Consider the following 12,469-nt stretch of genomic DNA (forward strand, 5'->3'; position numbering starts at 1 on the left):
GAATAAGGTGGCGTTTGGTTTAAAGGTTTGGGAATGAGGGAATGGATTCATTCCCAAACTTTGTGTTTGATTAATGGGAATGGAATCAAGATTTTGGAATGAAATCCAAAAACTTGGGTATGGATGAAACTCACCCCTCCCTTGGGTTTTGATGGAATGAGAATAAGAATTAAGTTTTGGACGAAAATACCTTTAGTAATTTGTTCAATTTTTCTTTCATTTCACTCTCTCTCTCATTATTCTCTCTCATCATACTTTCTCTCTCCTTATTCTATCATCACATTTTCTCTCTCAACATTCTTTCTCTCTCCTCATTTTCTCTCATCACACATTCTCTACCATTTTATTTCTGTATTCTCTCTCATCACACACTCTCTCTCATTATTTTCTCTCTTCATTCTCTCCTCATTTTTCATCATTCTTTCTCTCTCCTCAATCTCTCTTACCATACACTCTCTTCATATTTTATCTCATCACACTTTCTCTCTCTTCATCCTCTTCCATCACACTTTATCTCCTCATTCTCTCTCATCACACATTCTCTACCATTTTCTCTCTGTATTCTCTCTCATCACACACACTCTCTCTCATTAGTTTCTCTCTCTTCATTTTTTCATCATATTATCTCTCTCATAATACTTTCTCTCTCCTCAATCTCTCTTACCATATTCTCTCTCATCACACACTCTCTCTCTCTTCATTCTCTTCCATCACACTCTCTCTCCTCATTTTCTCTCATCACACTTTCTCTCTCTTTATTTTTTCTCATTACACTTTCTCTCTCATCATTTCTCTCTCCATTTTTTCTCAACACACTTTCTCTCTCATCATATTTTTTCTCTTCTCAATCTCTCCTATCATGCTCTCTTTAATTATGTTCTCTCATCACACTTTCTCTCTCTTTATTTTTCCCATCACACTTTCTCTCTCATCACATTTTCTTTCTCATCATTCTCTCTCATCATATAGTTTTCTCATATTCAACTTGCTCTTCCATCTAATTTTTTCTCTTCTTGTCCTCTAAGCGTAAAAAATGAAATTTAGGTTCATTCCGATTGAAAATATTCAACTAACCAAACATTATTTTTAAGAATGATACTCAAGCTCATACCTATTCTCATTCCATAATACTATGATACTCATTCCCATTCCGATTCCTAGGAGAGAACCAAACGCCACCTAAGTCTTTTGAAGTGAGTGACTCCACCTCTTATCCATTCAAACTCCGGAATAGAATTATAGCTGGAATGGATCTTCCTATTCTCATTAAATATACAAGCATTTCTATAACTCTTCGCTCAAACAAACTAAGGGGACGTTTGGTTCTTTCTTAGGAATAGAAATCGGAATGGGAATCATTGTATTGTGGAATGGGAATGGGTATGAGCATGGATATTACTCTTAAAAGCAATGTTTGGTTAGTTGTATATCTTCTATCGGAATAAATCAAAGTTCCTTTTTTACCCTTAAAGGAAAATAAGAGAAAAAATTAGATGTGAGAGAAAGATGAATGTGAGAGAAAAATATGATAAAAGAGAATTATGAGAGAGAAAGTATTATGAGAGAGAAAGTGTGATAAGAAAGAATGAAGAGAGAGAAAGTGTGATGAGAGAAAATGAAAAAAAAAGAGTGTAATTGGAGAGAGCATGATGAGAGAAAATATGATGTGAGAGAAAGTATGATAGGAGAGGATGAAGAGAGAGAAAATATAGTGAGAAAAAATGAGGAGAGAGAGTGTGATGAGAGAGATTGAGGAGAGAGAAAGTATGGTGAGAGAAAAAAGAACAGTGAATATGATAGGAGAGATTGAGGAGAGAGAAAGTATGATGAGAGAGAAAATGTGTTGAGGAAAAAAGGAGTAAGTGTTATAAGAGAGATTGAGGAGAGAGAAAGTGTGATGAGAGAGAAAGTGTGTTGAGGAAAAAAGGAGGAAGTGTGATAAGAGAGATTGAGGAGAGAGAAAGTATGATGAGAGAGAAAGGGTGATGAGAAAAAAGAGAAAAGAGAGTGTGATGGGAGAGATTGAGGAGAGAGAAAGTGTGATGAGGAACAAAAGAAGGAAGACAGTGCGATGAAATAAATTGAGGAGAGAGAAAGTATGATGAAAGAGAAAGTGTAATGAGAAAAAAAAGAGGAAAGAGAGTATGATAGTAGAGATTAAGGAGAGAGAAAGTGTGTGATAAAATGATGAGAGAGAAACTATGATGAGAGAGAAAATATAATGAGAGAGAATAAGGAGAGATAAGTGATATGAAAAAAAAAATAAATAAATATATTTTGATATTTGATATTAATGGAGAAAATTTTAGTTTTAAGTCAAGGGTATTTTTGGAATAAGGGAGTATTTTGATTGATGAAAATAGGGTAATGGCTCATTGAAGGGGAGGTACATGGGAATGAGTCATTACCAAATTTCAAGGATTCATTCCCTTATTTGTATTCCTATTCCTATAATCCAAACATTAACAATGGGAATCAATGATTCCCATTCTCATTCTCCACTCCTATTACCCTAAATCAAACGGCCCCTAAGTTTGAGCTGATATCATAAACCTTCACCATAAGTAAGATTGAGCAGGAGCCGCAGGTGTTGAACTTTAAACAATTTGACTCAGGATTAAAACTCTACAGCTCACACACTTGAAAGAATTTTTCCACAATTTATCCAAACCATGTCCACAGCAATCGTATTAACTACAATCATATCCTTGGGAGCACAAGCCAAACAAACTACTTAATTGAACAATCAACTGCAATGCAATTTCCCCTTCCATTTTTCTCATTGGGGATGCGTGAAGGACAACTCATCCAATCTAAACTTTTAATGACTATATAGGAAACAGGGGAGTTGTAGTCGAGTTGCAATACTATAAATGAGTATTTGTCGATTAAAACAATTAAATTATGGTTGATCAATTTAACTACATTATCTTGGTTTGTAAAACACAGCACAAGTGCTAATGTGAGAAAAATTGGTGAAGCCATTGACTCAGTATTGGCCAATATTATCAACTTCGGCCATTTCAATATGATAAGGTTGTTAAGCATGTTGATTGCCAGAATTTTTGAGAAGTATATCTCGAGAATTCTGGAAAATAAAGTGAAGATAGGTGACATAGCATCCTGAAATTTTTGGTTTTTTCTGAATTGAAGATTACAACAGGAATCGTTGATAAGAAACTCAAACATGATCAACAATGTATGATATCATTGGAGAAGAGAATAGTTGTATTGAATCTCCAAAAAACTACAACATCATTGATATATGCATATCATTCATAAGAAGATGAAGGACAACACTACCCATCCTTGACTAAAAGTAGCTACCTATCACAGACAAGTTTGTTTTAGTTCAGAGAGAAATTTCCACCGGTACAAGGAGAGTCAAGTACCTTAATGGACGATTGATCCTTCGAATGGTAGATATCACGGATTTCCCTCTGCATTGCCTACACGAATGTCATCGTCTGAAATGAATCTGCTCCAAAACCAGTGGCTCTTCCAGACGAGGATCATCTCTTCAATGGGCACATTTTTGGTCTCGGGAAGGAAAAGGGCAATGAAGGTGGCCATGATGACAACCCATCCACAGAAGTAGAAGAGAGCGAATTTGAAATGGCAGAGAAAAGCGAGGAAGGCTTGAGCAATGATAAAGGTGAACAACATGTTGACAGAAGCACTGATACTCTGCCCGGGAGATCTGATCTCAAGTGGAAATATCTCACTAGGAACCAACCATCCAAGAGGACCCCAAGACCAAGCGAACCCCAAAACGTAGATGCAAATAAAGATGACCAGTAAAGTTGAGTAGGTCTTTGAAAAGTGCCCCTCTCCAGTAGTTCCAGCTTGATTGCCATTAAAATTCCTATAACAATCTGCAACCAAAATGAGCAATGTAAATTATCTTGACAGAGAAAAAAAAAAAAGCTTGATAGATTAGGAATGAGGCACATTTAGGCTGATTAGAGAATAAAAAAGCCACAACTTTATAGTTATACCTGACTAATGAACATTTGAAGTCCACCCTCCAAGAGGAGCTTCCTTCGGCTGAAGAAGGAAACGAAGGTGGTAAACAAGTTTACAATCCCAGTAATCACGGCGGACATGAGAGAAGAATCGTCGCCGAAAGCCATCGTCTTGAAAAGTACCGCGGCGTAGAACATTATCACATTGATACCGGTCAGCTGTTGGAAGAAGGGGATGAGAATGACCATAATGAGCTGCAGGCGATATTTCCTCTGGATGATGTTAGCCCAAGGATGCTTGACTAGCTTCGACTCCTCGCTGGCCGCCACGAGGTCGCCGTACTCCTCGAAGAGGTCGTCTGTGCCGCGGATGCGCCGGAGCATCTGCTTTGCTTGCTCGGAAAAGCCGCGCTCGATGAGGGAGTTGGGCGTGTCGGGCAGGAAGAGAGAGCCAATGGAGATGACGGCGGCTGGGGCGGCGGCGGGAACGAGGCTGATACGCCACCCCGACCCGCCCTTTATCTTCGAGGTGCCGTAGTTGATGAGGTTGGCGCAGAGGATCCTATCATGAGCTGAAACCCTATGTTGCGCATGCCACGCAAGCGCGCGGGGCCATTTCCGACAGGTAGACTGGTACCAGACTGCGAAAGGAACAAAAAAAACTACCTCTTTTTATTCAGCATATCGGAGCTTTTTTTTTATTTTTTTTTATTGAAGACAACTTAAGTCATTAAATTGAATTCAATTTTATTATGAATTAAATTTCATAAAAAAATTTGAATTCAATTCATATGTTTGAAATAAATTATAACTTAAGTTATGAAATTCTTATATTTTATCATTTTATCCTTCTCTCTTTTTTCTTTTCTTTTATTACAAAGAAGAGAGAATGAGGACACAATGGACATAATATGGAGAATTGAATTCCCTATCTAAATCACACATAAAGAGGTGTGATTTACTTTTGCCTTGTTTGATGGAATTGGAATTGAATTCCATATCAATTCTTAGCTAAAAAATCATTCCAAAGCATGGAATTCAATTCCAATTCTAAAAGGAATTGAATTCCATATCATTCCAAACAGGCTGTTAGAGTTGTCATACGGGTCAATCCGTAACGAAACGGATCGATCCGTGATGGAATGATTATTTAGTAGGGTGGGGTGGATCGATCTATCTACTTAACGGATTAGAAAATTTTCAACCCAACTCAATCTAAGGCGTATTACGGATTTGACGGGCCAACCCGTTGACCAATCAAAATTTTTTAAAAAAATTAAAAAATTATTTCATATCTTCAATATTTTATTTTGGAAAGATTTTATCAATCAAATATATACATAAACATATATTTTAAATATAAATAGACATAAATTAGTACTTAGTACTTAGTACTTATGTTGGATGAAAAGTACTATTTATATTTCAAAATTATAATAAAGAAAATAATAAATTGACATGAAACTTAGATTATATGTGTTTCTCAATCCACGGATCAACCCAAGCTCATTGCGGGCCGACCCGCGCAGGTCGCAGGCCTAGGCGGGTCAGCCCACGGTGGACTTAGGTTGATAAAATTTCAACCCAATCCGTTTAAATTATTTGACGGGGCGAACTAATTCGACGGGCCCACGGCTATAGTTTCCTCCGTTAAAAAGAAAAAATGACACAAGTCACTACACACCGTCGTCCGATAGACATAGGACAAAGAAGATTATTGCAAAAGATGTGAAATGGAGAAATTAATACAAGCGCCTGCCAGGAATTAGAATTGGGAGGAGCTTAAACTTAATGTAATAAATTATATATTATTATTAAAAATATATAATAAATTATATAGATATATAACAAAAAAAAAGTTATTATATTATATTGTTCAACAAAGTTGTGCCCTACGAGATTTTGAAACATAAAATTCATCTATAACAGAATCTACATCTATATTTTTAGCTAAATCTCGTTCAATATAGAGTGTCAAATAATCTTCAAGAAAATCATCCTCCATTTTATTATGAAGTGTCGTCTGCACATGCTTCATTGCTGAAAAGGCTCGCTCAGTAGTGGCGGTAGAAACAGGTAATGTCAAAACGAGATGAATCAATTTAGTTAACATAATGTAAACCTTTGACCGCCCACTCTCAGTCAATTGCTAACACAACTCAACAAGTGTAGAAACCTTCAAATTTTGCATTACATCAAGTTTATAATGTACCAATTCATATTCCAAAGCAACGATGTCTTGATTTGTGAAATCTTCAGGATAAAACTTCTTTGCAAGTTTGCAAATATCATCACTGTTAATTGAATCAAATGAATTTTTCGGATCTAAAGCTGTACTAACAGAAAGAAGTTCCACTGATGACTCATTGAACCGAGTATTTAACTCCATCAAGATGAAATCTATTACTACATTAAAAATATCAGAGTGATAATGATGCTCAATTGTAGTTTGCTGACGAGAACGACCGATCTTATATAGGCAATCAAGGTCAGACACATCAATATCATTTTTCAAACAAAAAACTTTCACTTCATGAAGAAATTCTTCCCACCTGCATTCTCTAAGTTCTTGAAGGATGATTTTGGTAGTAGAGACAAATGTAATAGCAGTCAACATGTTTTGAGATTTTCTTTGAAGAATTTGACAAAGAGTATCTGTTGTTCTCATAATTTTATTCATAAAATGCAAAATGAACACAAATTCAAAGCTTGCCATGTTTCTGTAAATTCCCCGAACTTCAGCCTTAGCTCTTCCATTTGGAGAATAGTAATGTTGGATCGTAAAGAATCGATAGAGGGGGGGGGGGGTGAATATCGAAAATAAAAAATCTTCGTAAAGAGTTAAGCAACGAAAAAAGAGTAAGGAAAGGAAGAGCAAGGCTAACACAAGTTCTTTTACTTGGTGGGCAATTACTAATAATTTCGGTTAGTATACAAGGGTGCTTTCGGTGGGCAATTACTAATAATTTAAAATCAGAGTTATAATGAAATTACAGGAATTATTAGTAAAGAAAATACCGACAATTATGAGAACTAAGACAAGAAGAAATAAAACTTGTCGGTCAGCTTTTGGCAGCGTCGCAGGAGCACTGAAGATCTGATCGTGAGTTGTGTTTTGAGCTTCAGCCTTGACCCTCCTTATATAGGAGGTTCGAGGCACCTGGAACTAGGGCTGCAAACGAATCGAGCCGGCTCGCGAGTTTTTCGAGCCGGCTCGAAAAATATTCGATTCGTATTCGAATTTATCGAATTCGAGCCGAACTCGAACATGTTCGAACTTTTTTTCGAGCCGAACTCGAGCCCAAATTATATTGTTCGAGCCGCTCGCGAGCCGCTCACGAGCCTTAATATTTATTAATATAAGTTAAATATATATTAAACAAATAAATTTCGAGCCTTTCGAACCTATTTTCGAGTAATAATTCGAATAGTTCGCGAACATGTTCGAATATTTCGAGCCGAATTCGAACCTGAACCCTAATTCGAACCGAACTCGAACCAAACATTTTAAATTTTTTGAGCTTCGAATCGAGCTCGAACTCGAATATACCGAATTCGAGCCTTAAATTTTTCCGCATATTCGGCTCGATTCGATTCATTTACATCCCTACCTGGAACCTTCAGGGCGCCCTGGTGGTGACATAGCTAAGCCAACCAGTGAGCTCCACATGCCTCAGTGACGTTGGGGATAAAAGTTCGCCTCCGGGCGCTTGGGTACCTCTCGGGCGCCCGGACCTCCGGGTGCCTGGGTACCTCCCGGGCGCCCGGACCATGTTTTTCAGCATATTCCTTCCTGCAAAAAAAAAACGTTAGTCCGAGGCACTCATATATCCTGCAAAACAGATTATTAGCACAGTTTATAATTCAATAGAAAGAGTATGACTTAGATTCCATCTTTCCGAGACCGGAATTTAGTCACGATCTCGACTTAGAGTTCTGAAATGGTTCTAAGTCGGATCGGCGCCTAAGTTCCCTTCCTGGGAACGCGTCATCATAGTCACTCCCCTCCAGTGAATTACCTTTAGTGACCTGCCAGACGGCCGGTCAGTCCTTCGACCCATCTAGACTTCTCGCCAGCTATCCGGTCAGCCCGTCGACCTAGCTGGACTTCGTGCCAAACGTCCGGTCAGCCCGTCGACCCGTTTGGACTTCGTGTCAGCTATCCGGTCAGCCCGTCGACCTAGCTGGGCTTCGTGTCAGACATCCGGTCAGCCCGTCGACTTGTCTGGGCTTCTCCTGCACACTCGATCAGAGTGTTAGATCAACAGCAAAACTAACTTAACCTATTTTGTCATTCATCAAAACCTGGGTTAGACTGTTAGTGCTAACTGCACCAACAACTAAGAACTTCAAAAACTTTGTAAGTTGCAGTGTACATACCTATCAAGCTTTTTACTGAGTCATAGTGAGAACTCCAACAAGTAGCTCCTGCTCGCTGCAAATTACCAATCTGATTGGCTCCACTTCCATAATCACGTTCTCCAATTGCCAATATATGTTCAATTTCATTTCTTTGTGCAGTATGTAACTCAGCAATGCACTTAGTAGAAGAAGTAACAATATCGACAATATTGTCCAAATGAGAAAAGAATTCGCAAATAATACTGACATCCTTAGCTGCAGAAATCAATGTTAATTGTAGTCAATGAGCAAAACAGTGGGCATAGTATGCATAAAGACAATCTCTGAGAAATAATGTCTGGAGTCCATTCCACGCGCCACGCATATTGCTAGCACTATCATATCCTTGGCCTCTGATTTTCTTAAACTTGTAGATCATGATGAACAAGAACACTTGATATTTCTTTTTTCAAATTCAATGAGGTAGTGTCACTTGTTGGGATATATACTATAAGCTTAGCTTTTGTATGAACATTTGTTTTGAAATATTTTGAAATAAGAATCACTTTGGTCAAATGTTTGCATTTTATATTTATATATATGTTAATGCAGTTGTCCATTTAATTTATATTGTAGATAACATGATGTGTGGTGCCATATAGAAGACCATGTTATCAGTTCCTTATAAATTATAAATAGTAGCTCACAACCAAGATGGATTTGGGCAAACCATTGGAACGGTTGTAGTGTAATTTGGTATTATCTGTCTTAACTATAAAATTACTCTAGTACACTATGTGTAAATTGAGCAGGACCGTTTGAGGTTCTTCGATTTGTACTGACTACATAAAAGAACAGATCCTCTGTTATTATGGATGTGGTCCTCTTAATCCCTATATAATAACAAGCACGTATACTTAGTATTTATTTCTTTAACTTATCAATAGGTGAGGTTTATTCGTTAAATCAATAGGCCCGATGAGTTGGGAAATAATACTGTTTATATGGTGTGTTGTTGATTATAGAAGGAATCTGTGTCCTAATTATTTAGGCTGATGATGTCTCCTTGAGGAGCTCATAAGGATTATCATGTAAACCCTGTGATCCGGATGTAGTTGAGGACATGGAGGGAAATAAGGAGATGAGGGAGGGCATTTTCATCTTTTGGGACACTTAGGGCTTGGGTGCTTATAAGGAGCACTATTCACACAGAGAACAGGGAGGGGGGATGCGTGCTTTTCGTGGGCGGCCACCAGCAACCTCCTGGAGGGGGGTCTCGCCGGCGCCGTGATCTCTCCTGTTGAAGGAACGTTGTCGCCAAGAGGGAGGCAATCTGTGCTTTTCTCTTCCGCCGCCGGCATCCTCACTAGCTCCCCACTTCTCCTTCGTCGCTGAAGGCCACGATCACACACTGCCGAGGTTGCCGTTGCACCTCTCTTCACTGATCTTCTTCACCGCCTCGCGCCCAAGGGGTGCTTTTGCTGCCTGTGGCTACCATCCGAGGTGGAAGCAAAGCTTCTTGATCCTTCGCTACTGCCGCCGGAGAGATCCGCCGACGACGAGGGGACCCCCTCCTCCCTTATCCTCCGACCTCGATGCCTCCCTCCGCCCCTGACGGCAGTGGAGGTCGCGCCAAGATTATGTTCGGCCTGTGAGCCGATGTGGATCCGGCCATCGAGCCGTTATGTTTCATTCTTCGCACCATTATTATGCTTGCGAGTCATTCGTATTATCCGGCCTGTGTGTCGTGTGCCGACCTACGAACCGCTATCATATCCGGCCTACGAGCCGTCTCTTCGGACCGTTACTGCATTAGATCCCATGTCGCCACACGATGACTCGATCAGCACCACGACCAGCTCACCGATCCATCCAAGGGCGCCCCCCGGGGCAAGGGTACATTATCGTGCCTTTCCTACATTTATTTCACTATTCTGTTATTAGTATTCAGCTGCTTATATACTTGTGGAATTCGCCTCGAGCACCGAGGTACCAGAGATCGGGGCGACCCGGTCGCTGGATGCAGGGATTGTTGACTGGAGACTTTTGACGACTCAGTCAACACAGACACGTCACACCGGCAGGTCCGTCTTCTCAGCTTCCCGACATGATCAAATTGGCGCCGTCTGTGGGAACGCACCTGGTCTGGAACGTGAAGACGGACGACCCGGAAAATTCCTCCATCCTCGTGGCCTAGATGAGTTTCGACGAGTATATCATATCCTTCTCACTCCACGGGTATTCGGGAGTCGAGAAATTGGGTTAGATCCTTTGCTGGTCTGCAAGTCAGTTTTTCAGTTACATTATCTTTCGGTCATAGAATTTAGCATGGTTTCTCGAGTGAGGACTCCCATGCCGATCGGCCGGGTTTCCATCATATACGAGCCATCGGCTCGATGTCGAAGACCCCGAGCTGATCGGCCGGGCGTATATTATCCGAACCATCGACTCGATGTCGAAGACCCCGAGCCGATCGGTCGGGCGTATATTATTCGAGGCATCGGCTCGATGACAAAGATCCCATGCCGATCGGCCGGACGTATATTATCTGAGCCATCGGCTCGATGACGAAGACCCCGTGTCGATCGACCGAGTGTATATTATCTGAGCCATCGGCTCGATGACGAAGACCCCGTGTCGATCGGCCGAGCGTATATTATCCGAGCCATCGGCTCGATGATGAAGACCCCGTGCCGGTCGGCCGGGCGTATATTATCCGAGCCATCGGCTCGATGACGAAGACCCCGTGCCGATCGGCCGAGCGTATATTATCCGAGCCATCGGCTCGATGTTGAAGACCCCAAGCCGATCGGCCGAGCGTATATTATCCGAGCCATCGGTTCGATGACGAAGACCCCGATCCAGTAGGCCGGGCGTATATTATCCTAGTTATCGGCTCGATGACGAAGACCCCGTGCCAGTCGGCCGGGTTTGAGTTTTATTAGAAGACCGTCGAGCTCCGACGTTAAACCTTAGAGTCGAACCGGCAACTATAAAAACCCCGGCTTGAAGACCGTCAAGCGGCGTCGTTAAACTCTAGAGTCGAACCGGCGACTATAAAAACCCCGGCTTGAAGACCGTCGAGCTCCGACGTTAAACCCTAAAGTCGAACCGGCGACTATAAAAACCCTGGCTTGAAGACCGTCGAGCGGCGACGTTAAACTCTAGAGTCGAACCGGCGATTATAAAAACCCCGGCTTGAAGACCATCGAGCGGCGACGTTAAACTCTAGAGTCGGACCGACGACTATAAAAACCCCGGCTTGAAGACCGTCGAGCGGTGACGTTAAACTCTAGAGTCGAACTGGCGACTATAAAAACCCCGGCTTGAAGACCGTCGAGCTCCGACGTTAAAACCTAGAGTCGAACCGGCGGTCAAACGGCGACGTTAAACTCTAGAGTCGAACCGGCGACTATAAAAACCCCGGCTTGAAGACTGTCGAGCGATGACGTTAAACTGTAGAGTCGGACCGGCGACTATAAACCCCCCGGCTTGAAGACCGTCGAGCGGCGACGTTAAACTCTAGAGTCGAACCGGCGACTATAAAAACCCCGGCTTGAAGACCGTCGAGCTCCGACGTTAAATCCTAGAGTCGAACCGACGACTATAAAAACTCCGGCTTGAAGACCGTTGAGCGGCGACGTTAAACTCTAGAGTCGAATCGACGACTATAAAAACCCTGGCTTGAAGACCGTCGAGCGGCGACGTTAAACTCTAGAGTCGAACCGGCGACTATAAAAACCTTGGCTTGAAGACCGTCGAGCTCCGACGTTAAACCCTAGAGTCGAACCGGCGACTATAAAAACCCCGGCTTGAAGACCGTCGAGCGGCAACGTTAAACTCTAGAGTCGAACCGGCGACTATAAAAACCCCGGCTTGAAGACCGTTGAGCGGCGACGTTAAACTCTATAGTCGAACCGGCGACTATAAAAACCCCGGCTTGAAGACCGTCGAGCGGCGACATTAAACCCCCGTCTTCACGGACCAGCTTATCAGTTATTTCATCTCCCCTGTTCGGGGTTGAGCGATTATTACTAGTCTCGGATCGGCTTATCAGAGCATCTATATCCCCCGTTCGGGGTCGAGTGATCGTCACTGGTCTCGGACCAGCTTCAGATATTTTATCTCCCCCGTTCGGGGTCGAGTGATCGTCACTGGTCTCG

General features: G+C 41.7%; 1 protein-coding gene and 1 pseudogene across 1 annotated transcript; both read right to left on the reverse strand.

The window, feature by feature from the left end:
- Window positions 1-2,493: 2,493 nt before the first annotated feature.
- On the reverse strand, window positions 2,494-4,520 carry LOC121975724 (annotated as a pseudogene).
- Window positions 4,521-5,841: 1,321 nt separating this feature from the next.
- On the reverse strand, window positions 5,842-9,667 carry LOC121978454. Its single transcript, XM_042530796.1, has 4 exons — window positions 9,517-9,667; window positions 8,346-8,582; window positions 6,178-6,371; window positions 5,842-6,114 (listed from the first exon to the last, which is right to left on the reverse strand). Exons 1-4 carry the CDS (start codon window positions 9,665-9,667, stop codon window positions 5,842-5,844), a joined length of 855 nt encoding a protein of 284 aa, XP_042386730.1.
- Between the last annotated feature and the right edge of the window lie 2,802 nt (window positions 9,668-12,469).

The sequence above is a fragment of the Zingiber officinale genome, chromosome 4B, assembly GCF_018446385.1.
Source record: "Zingiber officinale cultivar Zhangliang chromosome 4B, Zo_v1.1, whole genome shotgun sequence".
NCBI classification, from domain to species: Eukaryota; Viridiplantae; Streptophyta; class Magnoliopsida; order Zingiberales; family Zingiberaceae; genus Zingiber; species Zingiber officinale.